General features: G+C 38.0%; 1 protein-coding gene across 3 annotated transcripts in view; it reads right to left on the bottom strand.

The window, feature by feature from the left end:
- The window catches only part of IARS1 (isoleucyl-tRNA synthetase 1), a 100,446-nt gene that overhangs the window by 48,986 nt on the left and 32,211 nt on the right, over positions 1-19,249 (bottom strand). For all 3 annotated transcript variants that reach the window (XM_090148041.1, XM_031609216.2, XM_090148040.1), the window contains 4 exons: positions 17,212-17,310; positions 6,587-6,713; positions 2,171-2,244; positions 1,483-1,677 (listed from right to left, as the gene is read on the bottom strand). In XM_090148041.1, coding sequence (XP_090004167.1) covers positions 1,483-1,677; positions 2,171-2,244; positions 6,587-6,713; positions 17,212-17,310 — 495 coding nt within the window. The remainder of the gene's footprint in view (positions 1-1,482; positions 1,678-2,170; positions 2,245-6,586; positions 6,714-17,211; positions 17,311-19,249) is intronic.

Raw genomic sequence — 19,249 nt, 5'->3', positions numbered from 1 at the left:
CAGCTGAATAAGTGAGGTGATTTGGTTAAAGAAACCTATTTAGAAAGGGAAAGAAAAGGGGCTGCTTTCAGCAGCAACGTGCAGGTAGGTCAGCATCAGTAAACTGAAATCCATGTCTTACACTCAGTATTAAAGAAGGAGAAAACTTTATAGAGTAGCAAAGTGATTGTTCAGCACATCTGGATGTTGCAACAGCCTCAGCTTTTATCTTCATATCATGTTATAAAGAGGCAAACTTCTATAAAAGTCACCAGTGCTTTCTTTAATGACTCTGAGAGCTTCACTGGAGGCTCATCTTCTCTTCTGTCATGTCTCCCATACACACTTCAAAGGACAGCACTGCTGCAGTACATGTCACATGTACTATTCCACTCTTACATCCCCACTTCAAACAGGGAGAGAATTCACCCTGAAATCCAACATTTAGCATTGCTTCTATGTTTTTAACCAGAATTTCTAACTGAGTAGATATTTTATCCACATAAAAATCCCAGACTATTTTTGATTCTGTTGAGCTTTTATAATTCAGTAGCTCCCTTGTTTCTTGTAAGAATGTTTATATGCTTCCTTACTCAAGCCTACAAAGTTTGAGACTCTTGCTCTCAACTTCAAATATGTAAAAGCTGACTTTTTATTGCTTTGTTTGGTTGGTTTTTGTTTGTTTTTTTTTATTATTTTATTTTATTTTATTTTTTAAGGCAAACATGCTCCAGAGGAATTTGACATTAGTAACTCAACTTACTGGATGGAAACAGAAATTCCACTTGTACATAGACAAATGTATAAATTTTAAAAAAAAAACAACAATCTGATACTTATTGGAGCCAATCTCATTAGCCTCAAAAATAGAATAATCACGAATGACCAAACAAACTGTACATATGCAAGCATGCATGTATGCATGAGAACATAACCCAAAGAAAGTCTGGGATTAGGGAAATATTTTCCAACAACCAAAAGCATTTATCCAGAGATGAATCAGTAAGCAGCATCACCCAGACCTTAAAAACAGATCTACAGTTAGAAATTTCATTTTTGTGAACTACAGTAAGAGCTTAACACCATAAGGTTTCAATTAAATTTGGCTTTTTCCCCTTCTTAAACTCTAATCTCTAATTTAATCTAGGGGGCAAAAACTAATAGCCTGCATGTGGGCTTGAAATCCACAAAACCCTGACTTCTATTTCTATCAATGTTCAGTTCCCAGTAGATAAATCAAATTCTATAAAAACCTCAGTTGCTGAGTTTCTTCTTGATCATGCCAAAGATCTGCCCTACACAACATCTTTTTACAAGAGCCAACCAAGATTGCTTGCTAGCACGTCATCTTTCAGAAAAATTTTCAGCATCAAGCTTCAGAATATCTTGTATTCTATTAAGAAAAAACATCATAACTTAGCTATGCAACACTAAAGCATCATCCAGATACAATAATTTGCCAGATACAGGGCAACATTGAAAAAAATTATAGCACAGACTTACCATCCTCGGGTTTGGTCAATGCCTTCAGCAATGAAGTCCGCAGGAAAAGCATCTTCAAGTTCTTTTTTGTTTTCAAATGGATAATGCACTTGTGCATAAGGCATGCTTCCACTCTCAAACCAGCAATCAAAGACTTCAGGGACCCGGTGCAAAACGCCTTTGCCACAGCGTGAAGGGATGGTTAGATGATCAATACTGTGGGAAAGAAAAAGACTGGGGAGGTCTAAACAATAACAAGAATTGGCACAAAAAGTTAACATTATGGTTGTATATTAGATGAGATAGGAGATTTTAGTTTTAGTGATTCTTCCACAGGCAAGCATTTCCTTTGACGTCTTCTGTAACTTAAAGATATTTAAGAGATTTTGTATTAACAGAGTCTAGGACAGAAGAAAGAATCACAGAACGGCTGAGGATGGAGGGGACCTTAAAGATCATTTAGTTACAACCCCCTGCCACATGCAGGGATGCCAAACACTGCATCAGGTTGCCTAGGGCCCCATCCAGCCTGGCCAGGAATGCCTCCAGGGATGGGGCATCCACAGTATCTCTGGGCAGCCCGTTACAGTGCCTCACCACTCTGAGTAAAAAATTTCTTCTGAACACCTAATCTAAATCTCCTCACTGGGAAACATTTCATATAACCACTCAAGTAGTTTTAACAACCAGTGAACAGTCCATGACTGACCTTTCCCGATGGAGATCAGCGACTTTCACTCCTGACAGCTCTTCCAGTTCTGCCATTGAACCAATACAAACAACCTGTAAGAGGCAAAATAATCAGTCTGTAACTTGCACATTGTAGCACCTTTTTTTTTTTTCTTCTGCAGCATCAGAGAGGATGTTTGTAGGTCAGTTAGCATCTTCCAAAGTAGCTGATATAGATGAATAGTCAACATCATTTTTGAGTGAAGTCCCCTTTTCCAAAAGGGCACAGCATGTTAGAGTTCAGAGATCACTGTCCTGATTTAATACAATCCTATTAGAATAATTAGAGACTTAGAAGATCAAACGTGTTGTTACGTAGCAAAGAAGGAGGGGGGGCTAAGTGTTGTGCTGCTGTTTTTTGAACAACCCATAAAACCAAACCCTCTGACAAACCAACAATCTGAACTGCTGCACAGGTAGGAGCCTCAGATTGTATGTTCACCTTCTGAAGCTCAGGTAAGCTGCTACATAGCTCACAGCTGAGTGCATAGGTACACTAAATTGCTCACACTAAAAAGAAGTCATTGCTAGCAAAGGAGTTCATGTAAAGAAACCAGCAAAAAGCTTCAACAGCAGATCTACATCAACACCATAAAATGATGGTGTAACTACGAAGAGGAGAAAATAATTTTTTTCCTTCTTGCTGCAAGCTTAAATCATTTGCTCTTCCAAGCACTTATGACCTCCCCTCATTGAAAAGGAGTCATGACTCACATGCTGCCATCTTGGTATAGATTTTATGGATCCAAACCCAAACACTACCAGTGCAATTTAGAAGTGCCACGGAAAAACCTGATTTTTGACACACAGATCTGACAAGGAGTTAAATGTAGCAACATAAAGAAGCTGTAAGTAGGCTGGAAATTTTTCACATAAAATAACTTGCAAGATTGTTCTTGGATAGAAGTAGTCAGCAAGCTCAATTTCTACAGCCAGTCTTAAATATATGTATATGTATACATAGTGAAATCATGAGTAGCTAAAGGGTTTTCATTTACTTAATTCCACAAAACTGTCATGAATTGCAGAGATGATAAAAACCAGTTTGATTTGGTTTTTATGCCATGATTTTCCCAGTCTGATTCAACTGCTGATCTGCATTACTAATCAGTCTTCTCACGTTACTTTTGAAATGCAGATTTTCCATCACTTATCTGCTTTATTTCTCCATAGGAAGTAAATATATCAATGATTACAATGATCAAGTCTGCAGTTCATATAGTGACCCGCGCAGGGCAAGTGATCCCAGCTGAAAACATCCCTTTAGCAACCAACTATTTTTAACCTTGATTAGTTCCTCATTCACCATGTGACCCCATAAACATCTGTACAAGTGAGAGGGCAGCAGTTCAGTACTGCTAGCAGAGAAAAAGGTTGTGGGATTTTTTAATTATTATTTATTTATTAACTGCAGCATGGGTAAAAAATACCCTTGACACCACGACTGCTTCACCTTGCAAGCCTCAGTATTTGAGAATACAGCATTCACAAAGGTCATTCTGAGTAAAAAGCTGCCCACTACTTGTTGCTTTTCACCAACTCTGCCAATACTCAAGATTCTCAGCATCAGGAACATCTACAGATCCTATACCAAGCAGAAAATACTCATAGGAGAAGTACATAAAACCTCAAACTCCAGAGGAATGTAGACACCATCATACTGAGTAAGGCTGCCTCTATCTGGGTCAGAAGGGCAGAGCCACCATCTTCAAGCACAGCTCATGGGATGCTTGAAGGCAACAATATAGCACAGAGATAGTAGTTTCTTCATCTGATTCTGTAGATTGGTGTATGCTCTCAAATTACAGCTATGGCTTCAGATATCTGTCTTCAATGGCAGGATCAGCTTTAGCAGGCAGGCACCTTTCCTGACCTGCCATTCATCCCTCTTCCACTTCACTTCTCAGCCAGATTAACTACCAGAATGGATGGTAGTTAATGCTGAATCAGCACTCAGTGGTCAGCAAGGCATGAAGTAAGCAGAGTAGGATTTGGGGCTGTTCAACCATGTTTCAGCATCACTTAAACATAACGTGAAATCAGAGGTCAAGGTTAAATACTTCTTACAAGACATTCACTTATCCACTTTATCTATGTAAATTAGGCCTATCCATGTAAATCAGAAGAATAAAGCCATCTGCAGCAGTCCTTAATTAGTGTTAGCTTTTATTAGTTCCCTATTTCAGCTCCATTAAGTACTAATAATCCAAGAATGGTAATTGTTCATAGAAAGAAATGAGTCCATGCAGTGTATCAGTGCTTCACTCCATTCTGGGATTTTCAAGATAGCTTTCTAAATACCAATCACTGAAAAGAAATGACTGCTGAGGTCAGCTGAAAGCCACATTCCTAAAGCAGCCTCCAAGCAGACTGGAAACAGATCTGAAAGAGTTCCCTCCCACTTCAGCAGAGCACAGGTAGAGTCCTTTTGTTCCAAATCCATAATGCAGGACTGCTGTGCCCAAGGTAGAAGATGTCTCACAAATGAAGTGAGTGACAAGCAACGAAATAATCCAGGAGAATTTCTGTTATATCACAAAGTACTTAACATTATGATTTATATTCAAATCCTATACAAGTAGACAATGTCCACTTTATAAACTTGTTGCTTCACGGAAAAAAATTATCCATTCTAAGAAAGATGTGCTCCTACGCCGAGAAAAGCATTAAGATCTGAGAGCTTAAAAAGATTCAGCTGTTTGCAGAAATGTGGTAACAGTCAAAAGCGTTAGAAATTAAATTCCATTATGCACCTACCTGATAATTATGCTAAAATAAAAATAAAATAAAAGCTGAAATAAAACCGTGGGAAACCAGATATTGATTTGCGATAAAATTCACTCTAGTATCAATTAATTCACTTTACGGTACATTAAATAAAAAACTGTTACTACTTCCCCAAGATTTAATATGCACAGCATAATTGCATGCGACAAAGTGTTCTTTTGAGAGCAATACATGAAGAGGAGCTTCAGCAATCTCACACGGCACTCGGCTGCATTAAAACTGAAGTGAGGAAACTACCTATATGAGAGCAGATGTCACACAGACATAAATACCATCAGGACTGATGGAAAACTTAATAGCTTTAAAGCTATACCCCCACACACCTCAGAAAAGAGTGAATATAAAAAGCTTGAAATTTACCCTGGTCCAAAACCCATACTCAATTATTTAACCATACATGACATTTAGTCTCTAGAGTACACAGAAACATATATTATATCTACAGCTAAAAGCAGCACATATATTGGTGTTTCTATCATTATTAAAGAACCTGAAGCCCTAAGGAATATTTGCAGTTAATTTCCAAGAAAAGGTCAGTCTTACAACCTACATTATTAAAACAAACAAATCTACAAAGGCAAAAGCTATCTATGTACACAGGGAACAGGACATCAAACGTGCTATTTTTAGGGGCACGGAGTGGAAGTGTAGGAGTAATGCATCCTTTACAGTCTTTTTCAGCTGCAGAAAGAAATCCAGAAATACATTTGCACAAAACTGAAAGCCTTTCCTCTATCTAAAGAAAACCATTATACTGAACACAGCACTTCAATTTTAGCATTGATTCAAATCTTCTGGGTCTAAACCGTCAGCCCTCAAATTGAACTCTAACCAATATAAGGGAAGATAGAAGCACTTAGTTCACCAGTAACTTACAAGCACACTCATAAATAAATACCATTCAAATGCCAAGGCATGAGGAACATTCATCATATGGGTCTAATGGAGCTAGTCCATGTAGAAAAATGAGGAAAAAAAATACTTCGTACATTTAGAAACAGTTTTTTAAACTTGGTATCTTAACACTAAGAAAAAGCTATTACCAGAACTGTCTTCAAGTATTCACTTGAGCAGTGAATATTCATTCCTAGCATTACCATTATTTGCTTTCATCATTCTTCTAGATTTGTTTTTTTTTTACTTCCTGCTACACTCACACTTGTAGCAGCACCAAGATGTATTTTCACATTTCTAGAGTGCTGGACTTGCTTTCACACCTCCAGCAATTCATTTGGCTTCAAGTAACAGAGTGTCAGAGATTCAAAAACGCACTGAGAAGACTGAGTAAAAATCTCTTCCTTGCCATTTTCTCAATGCATTTCTATTCCATCAGCCTTCTCATCACTGAAAAGTCTTCCAGGCAAGATAAATTTTAACACTTGTAAAAAAAAAAAAAAAGTAAGGAACATTGCTTGCTGTTTTCAATCAAAAGCAATAGAAATGTACAAATGCATGCACAAGTACATAAGCATGTATCTATCACCCATTATAGATACACAAGTTCCATTAAGATACAGTAAGACAACAGCAGCCACAGTCTACCAAAATTAACAAGCAATACATAATATAGAGAGCATTTTCTTTAGAATGGGAGCTTTTGTTTTCCTACCTCTTCAAAATCATCACTGACCCACAGTGGGATGGGAGTCCCCCAGTACCGGTTTCTAGATATCGCCCAATCTCGTGCATCTTTTAGCCAGTTCCCAAAACGCTTCTCCCTCACAAAATCCGGAACCCTGATGCAAAAAGAAGAGAAATATTAGTTTCCTTGTAGATTAAACGTAGTGGTAAACTAATAAGAACGTAGTATCTAATTTCAGCCACAAAATAATTCATTTCAGAACACTGCAGAAATGGGAGCACACTCAAGATAGCACAGTGGCTATTGTGAGCATTATGAATTCACTGCCCAAGAAGTAACAGCATTACTTCTGTCCTTCATTGACCTTGAAACAAGCTACAGATGTGAGAGACACCGCATTTATTTTATTCTATGACGTGTCAGTGAAGATGTGCACAATGGACCCAATAAATATACACAATATCCAAAAGTCCTCGGGATAGTCCAACACTGGAAAATCATGGCTAAAGGTGGATAATAATTCTCCTGCCTAATTTTACCTTCAGGAAAACATATTAGTTATTGACTTCTGTCTGGAGGTTTGGGAAATCTTGAGTAATGACATGAAAAGACATGTTGCATTACACATGGGCAGCCAAGTAACCACGTAAGACCTCTTAGATTAGATAGATTTTTGAGGAAAAAAAAGGTAAAAAAGATGCCAGGTTGACATACCCTACAGAAGAAGCCTTTTTGTCCTATTTACCATCTCCATATAATTTGCCTATTACAAATAAATAAGTAGAAAGCAAAAGCCTACCAGTGCTTATTAAATGCTCTACCTGGTAGGGTTCTGTGACGTATCAGAGTATGTTAAAAGCTAACTTTCATCCTATGAAAGCTCAAAGATTAACACAAGAGTCTGATGCCTACCTAGCTTCCTAACGTGCTAAATGGTTTGGTGAGGAACTGACTGTTATCTGTAAACAAATAATTAACTATATATACAAAGATTATATAACAGATAAGGTAAAGCAGTGTTTTTTAGGCCTCTTCAACCTTTTCTCCCAGCACTAGGAGATTCATGAAACAAGTGTGAGCATCACTTGGAAGAACCTACTGATGTCAATGCAAGCTGGTCTATCTAACTTCACCCATGGTGACACCACGTGGAAGTCTGAAGACTTTCTGATGCCAACAATGTCTAAAGTAGATAAAAACTAGCCATAAAGAATTCATTAAATATCATCATTCTGAAGTTCCACAGCTTCAGCAGTTATTTCTAGGTTTAATTTTGACTGCAGAGTTACCCTCTAAACATTTCTAAAAGAAAAATATAATATAAAAATGCTTTTAGACTCAGCTACTAACATTTCAGTGTCCGTACACAGCTTTGAAATTTAGAAACACATGCAGGTTTTCAGAATTTCTTAGAGTAGGGCTTATTTGTACTAACTTCTCTGTAGTGACCTCAAGAGACCCTCTCTCCCAACACCAGTGGAAAGTGTAAGACGACCATTAGCATTTGCCTAACATTCCACTAATGTGGAAAACTTCCCCATACATCACTCCTAAACTAGTTTCCATTTTTCAGAAGTTGTTAGACACTGATTAGCTGAAATTATTAGTCCCATTTAACATAGCTAGAGGCAGAAACAATCCCCCAGCGACATTAAAAACGCTTGGAGTTTCAGCTCTGCCTCCTCAAAACATGCAAGAAAAATTAATTTGATCCCCAAAGTGGACATTAACCACAAAAATGCATGTGGTGTTATCCCTCACTCTCTCTGAGCTATGAAACCATGTTTTACCTCTTCTGGTAAAATTATCTGACCCTGCTGACAATTTTTAGCAGAACATAAAACAGAAACCACTTCATCTACTATGAACCACATCTGTAACCACGATTTGTTACCACTGTAGAGGTGCAGTACAGAAATAACACCGACATAACCATTAAGCACAATGAAAACAGCCCGCATCTCAAATACATCTTGAGCTCATCACTCAAAGAACACGTTACTTAAAACACCTCATTCTGACCACCACCCAGCCACGGTATGGCAGATACAGCCAAATGGAACAACTTCACTAGATAGCCACCCGGAGCAAACCCTTTGCAGTCGTGCATTCTTCAAGCCTAGGGCCTGTTCCTTTCATTTAGTCTTACTGCGTTCAGCTACAGCTATCTCAGTGTGACCTTTCTGACTTACAGGCAGAACATTTTAAAGTAAATGAATCGGTCACAAAAGCATAACCCTAACCAGCACCCCATATTTACATGTATTACTAGGCTAGGAAGATAAAACACCGTTCCTAGCAACGCTGTTACTAACACCTGATCACAATGTTACTGCAGCTCTAGTGTTCCTTTAAGGGCTTGGGGGTGGCTTATTAAAAAAAAAAAAAAGTATTTTCTTAATTTCTTGGTAACTTTTAACAGATCGCATCTTACCAGGGCTATGTATTCTATGTATGTTATTTAAGGAAGCTTTTATCCTCTTCCATCTATGTTCTGCAGTAACATTTTAATCAGCTAAGGAGAGCGAGGGCACTCAGAGGCTGTCCTGCAGTGAATTCTGCTCCCTTCCTTCCCAGTGCTGTAACTGAACAAACTGGGCCTCATCCTGAGACAACTCTGCACTGCAATAAATCTGTCAGCACACAATCTTCCTTATAATCCCCAGCTAATTTCTCCATCTGAATTCCCAAGTACACTGAGAACAGAATGGTGACTTTGAGGCCGCGATAAAACCATAAATCATTACTGATGCTGATTCAAATTTCAGGAAATTTTGGGCTAAGTTAAACCACTAAGCCCAAAAGCTAACAGTCTCTTGAAAGAAAATGGCTGCACAAATGCAGAAGGCATCCTCACAGTATGGATATTTAGGAGCTTTAAGGAGAAAACAAAAAACACAGAAAGCCACCCACACCAACAGTCCTACTTTACAGCACTAAAAAGATACAAGCAAGCCCTTTGCCATATGCCAATTCACATGCCTTCTGTGTTTAACCAGGTATCTGTCACTAACGTCCTTCAGCTGAAATGCACAACTTCCAGGTTTGTGCTGAGGAGTCCACCTAAATCTGCAGTTTGGGATGACAAGGAAGGTGACAAGTGCTACAGTCCAAGTCCATGCAGAGCAGCTCACTGCTAATGGCACTGAATAGATTCAGACCTCAGAAAAGGTCAAGTTCCAGCAGCAAATAGTTCTAGAAGTTTTAGCAGAAATCAAAGCATTGACTTCACTTCTAAGGATTCCTGCTGCAGCCCCGATATCGTGCTGTTCAAATTATTTTTTTTTCCCCCAACTGGCCTACAATTTGTGTTGGTTTTGACCTTCAAATTTCTCTGCAAAATGACAGAGACAGGATTTCGTACTTCCTTCTCCAACATTTAGCAAGGTTGAGGAGGCTGCTGTCTCAGCAGGCTGTGAAGCTCTCAGTTCATGACTTCAGAATAGCGTGGGATAATGGCTATTTCTACTTATTTGGCACCCAAGATAGTGTGCTAAATAAATTTCAAGACAGACATTGCAGCATTTGAGAAGTTCATTTCACAACACAAAGGAATAAATATTGATTTGTCAAATAATAAGTTATTGAAAGTAATCAGTTTCAACTTGCTTCAATGTAAATCTCTTACTCTTTCAACATAAAAACTCCAGCTTAACAAATTAGAGATGACAGTAATTATTCATCTGCTCTACACACGGATGTACACTTCTGATTTGGAGCAGATCTGAGATTTTGCTAAATTCATGCACTGCTAAGAATTCCATACAGTGACCTCCTTCATCTCTTCTCAGTAGCTTCTCTTTTTCTTAGTGTCAAATCAAGACCCTATGTGATAAACAAAAAAAGATGATGAAGAACAATAAAAATTCAGACCCCAAACAACATTCACTAGCCTACCACCACAGAAATCGTATTACTTGGCCTCCAAAGTCTATATCTTACAGAATATCCAGAGCACATAGGCAAGTGAACATGGATTTCAACATCTGAAATTTGAGAGCATCCCTTCAATCCTAGAGCACACGTGGCTAACAGCAAGTCCCCACAGCTGCTGATCCAGAGCCTTCTCATCATGAGCTGACACCACAGTAACAGCACGAATTAAGATCACTCTATTTCCTTTCCAAATCTTCTTTCCAATGAGAAACGTGCAGGATGTAAGAAATCTGAATTACTACATAACCCAGAAGAAAACACATTAAAACATTTAAGACACCCGTTCCTTTCCTAGACACATATTTTGAAGACCTTCTCATGTTCATAACACAATTGCAAATACCAAGTACAACTTCTTATCCTCTTCAGATGTGCTCCACATGCCACTGACTGGGCTCACTCTGCACTGGTCACAGGATGCAGGAGTGCTGTCACAAAGCAATGTCATCCTAATTCATAAGTACAAATATCACTGCTGAAATAAACAGTCATCAAACGTTACCACAGCAGAAGCCTTATGTGCTTTATCATTAATTTACTATCAAAAGCTTTTTGAGATATTATGTACAGATGTACTAATTATTTCTTACTCCTCACCATTCCTCTCACTAGCCAGTTATACTCATAGTATTCAAAAACCACAGCAACTTCACATACTGGGTAGGACTCTCAGTTATTATTTCAGGGAGACTTAAAGTGTACAAATTATTTGAGAAACAGTCCCAAGAGAGACAGATCGACAAACAGAAAGACAGCAAGAATTAGGAAATCCTATAACAGATTAGCACTCAGCATTTGATGGCTTCAGTTCTGAGAAGATGGCCCACAGATTATCCTTTCATTTGGCAAGCTGGCAACTTGAAGGGATTCCTGAAATCAGGAACTAGTTGCATGGTTGGAAAGACAGTAGGCAACTGAGTTGCAACAGCAAAATCAAAGATGGTTAAGTAGGTACCCTCATGTCATTTCATAAAAATATGTATAAGTATCTTTAAATCCCTAACACAACACCTGTTTTTGCTTTCTTTATTAACTAATCCTTAGAAGACTCAAAGTCTTCAATTCCATTATGCTAATCTGCTCTTATAACAAGCATCCTTCAACATGACCTCAAATTTATTCTTAATGGTTTCTACTTCAAGGAGATAAAATAAGGCAACTATTTGTGCCCTTTTAACACCCTAATTAGTAGCAATGCTATATCATGGATCTAATTAAAACTCCCCAGTTAGGGGTTGGGGAAAAAGGGAGGAGAGGGGAGCAAAGAGGAAAGGTCAGCTGCCTGCAAAGCACAGTTTCCACTGCAGCAGACAGTTTCTCCTCCCCAGTTCATGAAATCTTATTATAATGGTGCAACAGCCACACATCCCAGACAACTTAGTGTTGCTTCCATCAGTATAAAATAATTTTCTGCCTATATGCAGCTTACATTTGCTAAATTAATAGTGTTTTCAATCATTTTGATATAGCAACGTTTTTCTGCAGTCTTTTATCACAGTTCCCATAGCAACAAACACTTTAGCGTGAGACTGCAATGCTGCTGCAGACTGCATCATAACCATACTGTCAGCAGCACACAGCTGCCTGACAAGTCAAGATTAAGTGAAGCCATAACCTCCAGTTCTGTGATACATTTACATTAAAAAAGCCCGTTACCTTATTTGTATGACTCAGACAACATGCTAATTGCTATAAAAATTCTTAATCTTACCTATGAAGGCAAAAAAAAAAAAAGCCACTGTATTCTGAAGCTAGAGAGGAATGAAGCTTTTGCCATAGCTCTTGCTGCAGTTTCCCACGGAATATTCTGATTTCATGGTTACTGAGTACTTTTATATTTACAAGTTTGCAGTGCCATATATTTGCAATCTTTTAATGGTAGCAGAGGTTTAACACACTGCACATGCGGATAGATTTACCAGTTGTCTAAGCACAACTGCCTGGTGAACCAACAGTTGGAGTTCCTGGCTCAAGAAATGCCTTATTTCACAAACAACAGCCTTGTGATGACCTCTCACTGGGACCGAAAAGATACTTGCTGGATTTATGATAAAACAATCTCTGCTCATGAGGCTTTGAGAGGAAACAGCAAAATTAGGACACAAGCTATCAAGATCAATTGAAACAAGCCTTAAAGTTTACTTCCAATCCTCAGCTGTGTCTGATAACAGCCAGCAATGAAGCCTTCTGACTTACGCTGCTCTAAATCAGACCACTGCAAGGCAAACCCTGCAGTCATTTTTCCCTTACATCCTTCTGCAGGCAATGAGGCCACCACACATTTTGCATCGGGAAACGCTGCCATCTACTGCCTGTAAATTGCTGTACACTTCACACCGCTATGGAGACCACTCACCAGCATTCACAGTTCCTGACTAAGCATAGTCCATGATTCAAAAGGAAGAGTGAAAATTACATGATCGTATTAAAGAGAAAAAAAAAAAGAAAAATGGTACACAGAAAACATGCATTTAAAACTTCAGTGAGTTCCAGTGTTTTCAGTGTTCAGCACTCATTTATATTAAGATAGAAAAGAAAATACCCTATTAGACATAAAAAACCAACCTATCTCCCAACAGCATCCTACAACTGTGTTATAATTTAAGATCTGTTGCTCCTGCTACAGCGTCAGACTCCTCGTCTGCACAAAGACATGTGAGCATGGTTGAAGAAACATCAACTTCCCACTGCTGAGTTGGCCCTACACTCTGCCAGTGAGGGCTTATCACACAAGATGGGCATAAACTGTGATTAGATGACACCTTTTAGAAGGTGAGAGACAGTCTGTTGTTCAGCAAATAAGCAGGCTGACCAAAGACTGCAAAGGTCAAATCAAAGCCTCTCAGAAGATGAATGTGTTTGACTGATGGATGTGAAGATACTTGTTCTTGGGGTGCTCGTACAGCAACAGCAGGAAGCATGCAAAACCTGCACTTTTAAAAACAGGTATTAACTTCTGGTAAGAAGGCCCGTTGCATGCACTCTTTATAGTATTTTCATTAATCACTTTAATTGTTAGTTCTTAAAAAAAAAAAAAAATCAAGAAAGAATCTCTCTAAGAACCAATACATCACACCCTTTATTAGTGTTTGAAATTTTCAGTGCCAAGAAAAAGCAAGAACAAAAGGCTTGGCTACTTTGAAGTCTGTCACATCTGCTTTCCTTCCAGTGATGCTCATTTTTCCACTATATAAAGTGCTGTAAATTTTGGGTAAACAATGTCAGAACCAGACAATGGTCTCTAACAGCAGCCAACAGTTGGAAGTAACACGTTCAGTTACTTCAGGAATCAGCTCCTCACTTGGAGGTGGATTTCCATGTTGTGTCTTTTGTTTTTTAAAAGTTCACAGCTGAAATTTAGATATAAGCCCAAAGTATTTAAAACCTTTCTTATCATCTGTAAGAAAATAATACATACAGTACCAGAAGTGTGAGCTGCAATAGTTTAGAAACATAAGCTAGATTAATTCATTCTTTACACTAACTTATGCATCTGTAACTTGAACCAAATCTGAACAGTGGCAGCAGGAATTAGTCCTACATTACGCAACAGAACCTAAGGTGGCATGGTTTAGTTTCTTGACAGCAGTGCTGCAGCAAATGCTCTTTCAACAAATCATTAAAGTTATTAAAAACAACTAAGGCTAAATCCAAACCTCATACACCAGGGACCCAGCTTTGGTGCTGCACCTAATGCTTTGTATCAACATAACACAAAACTGAGGCCTGACAGCCCTGGACAGGATGGATTTACCCTGCTGCAGCTCAAGTATCAGTATAGTAAGCTGTTTGAATATAAAATTCCCATTTTATTATTTCCTGTTTTAATAATCTCTTCTGAAAATTCTGTGGGGAAAATTCTAGAAGGGATTTTAGACTACGGACTGAAACTCAGTCTCCTAATTGCTGCTACAGTGCCGTGCTTTCAGCATTCCCTGCCCAAGCAAGTGCCACTCTGACAAGGGTAAGGCTGGGAGAAAGAAAGAGTTTTTATTTGGTCTCCACTGCATGGAAAAAAAAAAGTGCTGGCACACTCTAAACTTTTTTGTAAGCTATGGTTAAGTCTGAAGAATGGAGATACAGCTGTTGCCTTTAATAAATTTTGAGTGACTATGGCTTTATCAGTAGGCTAATTCATTAAAAAACTAATTAAAAAAATCAATCAAGTTGGAAAGTTTGTCCAACTATGTTTAATCTACTTCATCATAAAGGGTAACTATAAAAAGTGCAGCTATTCTTGAGGGACAATATACCTATCAGTCATTTACAGGAACAAAAAAAGCAGTGCAGTCAAACTCATTCTGCAAAGGTTAATATAGTCTGAAAAGCATTTATCCCAATTTTCTCATTTTTCAGGACATACTGAAGCCCCAGAGAGTCAAAAAATAATTATATATATACTTTTTTAAAAGCTAGGTATTATTCCTGTGACACTTCAGTAGATCGGGTCTCTTCAAAACATAAAAGTAGGCCTGGGAAAGGATAGGCTCCCCAGTATTTTAGTAGATGAATATTGAAGAGTGCTAGCATTCTCAGTGTCAACTTAAGAAGTTACATCCCAACCACAATTGATATATTTCAAGAACATATGAATAAATCCTTTAAAGTAATGCATTTTTCATTTAGAAAGCTGGATTTTGAAAGCCATCTTTATGTAAGAGATGCCATCACATACTCTGATTACTACTAAGGAAATCACACACTGAAAATATATTCTGTTATGGGTTTTTGTGTGTGTTTTTTTTTTTTTTTTAAATAAAACAGTGATACCACATCACTACTTGCGGCCATACTCTGACACAAAAAGATTCTCAAAATCTCCAAGTCCACATTGCTTTGAGTCTCACGCTCAGTTATCGAATGAATGAGACTGAACAATTGACTGAAGGACACAGAGTGCTATAATTCCAAACACACCAAATACTGCTAATTCATACAATCATACAGTGTTCTCACCCAATAGCACTTCTATCTATTTGGTTCCACTTGCACCTCTACTGCCCAACATCTGTGTAAGGCATCACATAAAGCACAAATAGATGAAGCAGGGCTGAGGGATATGGTTTAGTGTGAACTTTTGGTGATAGGTGGGTGGTTGGAATGGATGATCTCATAGGTCTTTTCCAACCTTGGTTCTGTGGGTTCAAATGTTATGCCAATTCTCAGAAACATCTCCTGGATGAGTTGGGGTCACTCAGCAGTTTCTGCTTGAAGTTTTGCTTTTTCTACCTTAACTAAACACTTCCTTTTCTTAACAAGATCATCACATTTTTCTCATGTTCATGTGAAAATTAAGCAGGAAGGTCTACTGACAGCCATCAAAACAGTAGAAGCATCTTGAGATAGCTAATTAAAGCTAAGAACAAACACTTTCATCCTCCTCTCCAGCTTATTTTTCCCCCAAAGAAGGTTCACAGTATATTCCATTACGGAATACAGAAAAAAAAACAGTCATCTGTAAAATCTTCTTAGATATCAAGACCAGGCGTGTGCTTATTAGCAAGCCAACACTGCAGCACCTTCAGACTGTGTGTACTGTGGATCACCAGCTTCTCACAGATTTCAACATTTACACTTCTTGTCCACATAAACAGTTATGCAAAAACGTGGAGCACTTAATTGCTATTACCCAAGAAGAAACACAACATACGTTTTAATTGTTCTGTTTCAACTAAAGCTAATAAGTTGTTTTAACTGAAGTTCCACCTTTAACACAATTTCATTTGCTAAGCAAAGTCACACAGTGATGGCATTTTATTTTTCCTAGTCTTTATCTGACAAGACTGAACAACTGAAACAGTTCTATAATCTCCAGATCTTCCTCATCTGATCTCAACTTCTCAGGCAGCAGTTAGTTACAAAAAAAATAAAGGTTATGGAGGTAGAAGGGACTGGATCCTTTTATTACTGACACACCAAAAATCCACCAGAGACTCTCAAAACGGCTACTATCTCCAGCAGTTCCCTCTTACTGCTCTTTTTGTCATGTATTTAAGTTATCGTGCTAATGTAGTAACACATTTAAATTATTATTTACAGCTTGTCTGTTTTTCCTGCTGACACCTTTTTTCACAGTCCCACGAAGTTTTACCTTCTGCTGTTATTGGCCAATATTTATTTAGTCAACTGAAACACTGAGTTTATTACATCAATACTTTATCTAAAACATAAAAATTAATTTGAAACAATAAATACACACTGTTTACCTTCCTAACTTCTTCTCTAGTAGATCCTGTTTGGGAGACTTAATTAAGTAGCTTCATGCTTCCTTAGGCTGAGATGCAGCTTTTCTCACGTCTCACTTCTTAGCAATGTGTCACACAACAATACTTTTACTGATCTTGTACCCCCATTTCACCATCAACTTAGGTTTTAACTTTACTGTTCAATTGTACTCAACCATAATTACACTCTAAAATTATATAGTATTTATATATTAAATATATATTTCTCATTGAATTCTACACAAAGAATAATTTCTGAAATGCAAGAAAGAAAGAACATACAAACATATTCATGCATCAGGGTTGATGAACAATGAAGCAAGTTATCTGTTCATGCCCGGATTGCTTTACCAGTTTGAGGTCCATTTGTGAAACCTAAGATAAAATGTTTTTTAAAACCTGTTACCAGCCATTCTTCAATAGCATTGGCTCAAAGACAGAAATATGATGGAATTAGCAACAGGAACAGTGACAAAGAGTAGGAGACATTACCAGTAGCACTGGGCATTATTCTCCAGGAGCTTCTCCACCATGTGCTCTACTCTTACAAACCAGCTTGGCACAGCTTTGTATATCAATGGAGTATCTGACCTGTAGCAGGAAGGTGATGGGAAAGGGGCAAAAACAAAAAGCCACGTTATTTATAAAGTACATTTTAAAAATGCAGTTCTGTACATGACAGATCTCTCTCCACAGAGTTCATTGTACACTTCCTGAAATATTATCACAACAAAGGGTGTTTTGTTTTTAATAATGCACTGTTACTCTTACATGAGCTACCATTTTAAAATTGATTCCTAAAAAAAAAAAATCCTTCATGAAGCAACTGAATGAGTTTTTATAGCACAAGAAATCACAAGAACAAACTAGACTTAAAATTTAAATTCATGTTGCTATGTAGTACAAAAATAAGAACTTCATCCAGTATTCAAATGAGTTATTTAAGTCTTCCAGGTGACATCATTTTTTTTTTTTTAAACATGCATATCTCCAGCCTGAAAAACCAAAAAGCATTATGCTACGTTATTACTATTTCTATTTAAAAGAGTCATTTAGATGGAGTAACAGTACCCAAAACTGACCAGATGAACATCCTACACCATGAGGAGGAGGAGGAAAGAGAGATCCAGATAAATATATAAAAACAGTTAGTAATAAAGGCATCCTCACATATTCCTCACTTCAACATTTCAGACAATCATAAGAAAAACACATGGGCATGTAACTCTGTAACACGATGGAAAGCACAACAATGACAGCAGATTAGCAAGTCCTAGGCTGCAGCAAGGACTTGCTCAAATGCAACAGCCTTAGGCACAGAAATAAAGGAAAGAAGCTGATTACCCTCAGAAGGCCTCTGGTAGGTAGAGATCTCCAGTGAGATTCTTTTGCCTCCACTGCTAACCCTTAAATGAGGTCTGGGAAGAGGTGGATCCTGCCTCCATCCCTCCCTGTCACTCAGGTACACCTGAGCTCCCCTGGGTTGGCCCTGCCTCCCCACCAAGTGCTCCATCACTGTTTTGAACTGTTACTTAGCATTTCCACTACAGGATGGGAGCAGATTGAAAACTTGGGATTGCTTAGAAAAGAGAATGCTGTAGGACAGACTTTATAGACTGAGAAATCCCCTAAATCACCTACTAAAATCAGAATCCTTAAGTATCTGGCTGCATTGCAGACTTGGGCTGAATCTCTTATTGGTTAGTTTCATAACACAATAGCTTATAGTCTTGATAGACTTCAGTAACACACAGCTTTCTTAAGGATCCAGTAACCAATTTGTGTGTAAAGTTCATTACAGGAGAGCTCAGACAACTCTAGTACTTCACATCCATCTCATCATTCCAAATTAAAGAAGGAGGACTATACCCTAGGATAAGGAAGCTGTCTGCTCATATACAGCAGCTGCAGCAACCCTGGGACAAGCTTTTGTTTCCATAATATCAACTCCCTACACAAAACGTTTCCTGAAGTATTACTTTTTCTTTTTTTTTCAGCTATAACATGGATTCATTTCAAATGCACAATATACTCATATTGTGATGAAAATTCAAATAGATACTATGGAAATACTTCCTAGTGGCACACCTACTAGACAAAGAGAAGAGGGAACAAATACACAGTAACAATTGTCTGGCTCTCATATCTGCATCATTTCTATTAATGCTGAATTTGAGAAACTAGTTCTTTTCAACTGTGATACATTCCAATGGACATCTTTTAGAAGCCCATAACTAACCTCAAAGGGAACAGCAGGAGCTCAAAGCGATAATAATGTAATAACATTTCATCTATCAAATGCAAGCATACTAAGATGTGAAGTTCTACTTCTCACCTTTAAGTCCTGATACCCAAAAAAGGGAATAGTTTAGTGAACTCCTCCCACATTCTACAAGGTCCTACTGAAGTAAAGGAAGAGCAGATAGAGAAAATATTCAGGGAAATTCTGCCATCTGTACACCAAGCAGTGCCTTGACACAGAGACAAAAAAAAAATCTATTCCATATGACTGGTGGCAGCTGAGGGAATC

The sequence above is a fragment of the Phasianus colchicus genome, chromosome 11 (assembly GCF_987193195.1).
Source record: "Phasianus colchicus chromosome 11, bPhaCol1.hap1.1, whole genome shotgun sequence".
NCBI lineage: Eukaryota > Metazoa > Chordata > Aves > Galliformes > Phasianidae > Phasianus > Phasianus colchicus.
This window is presented reverse-complemented; position numbering and strand designations above follow the sequence as displayed.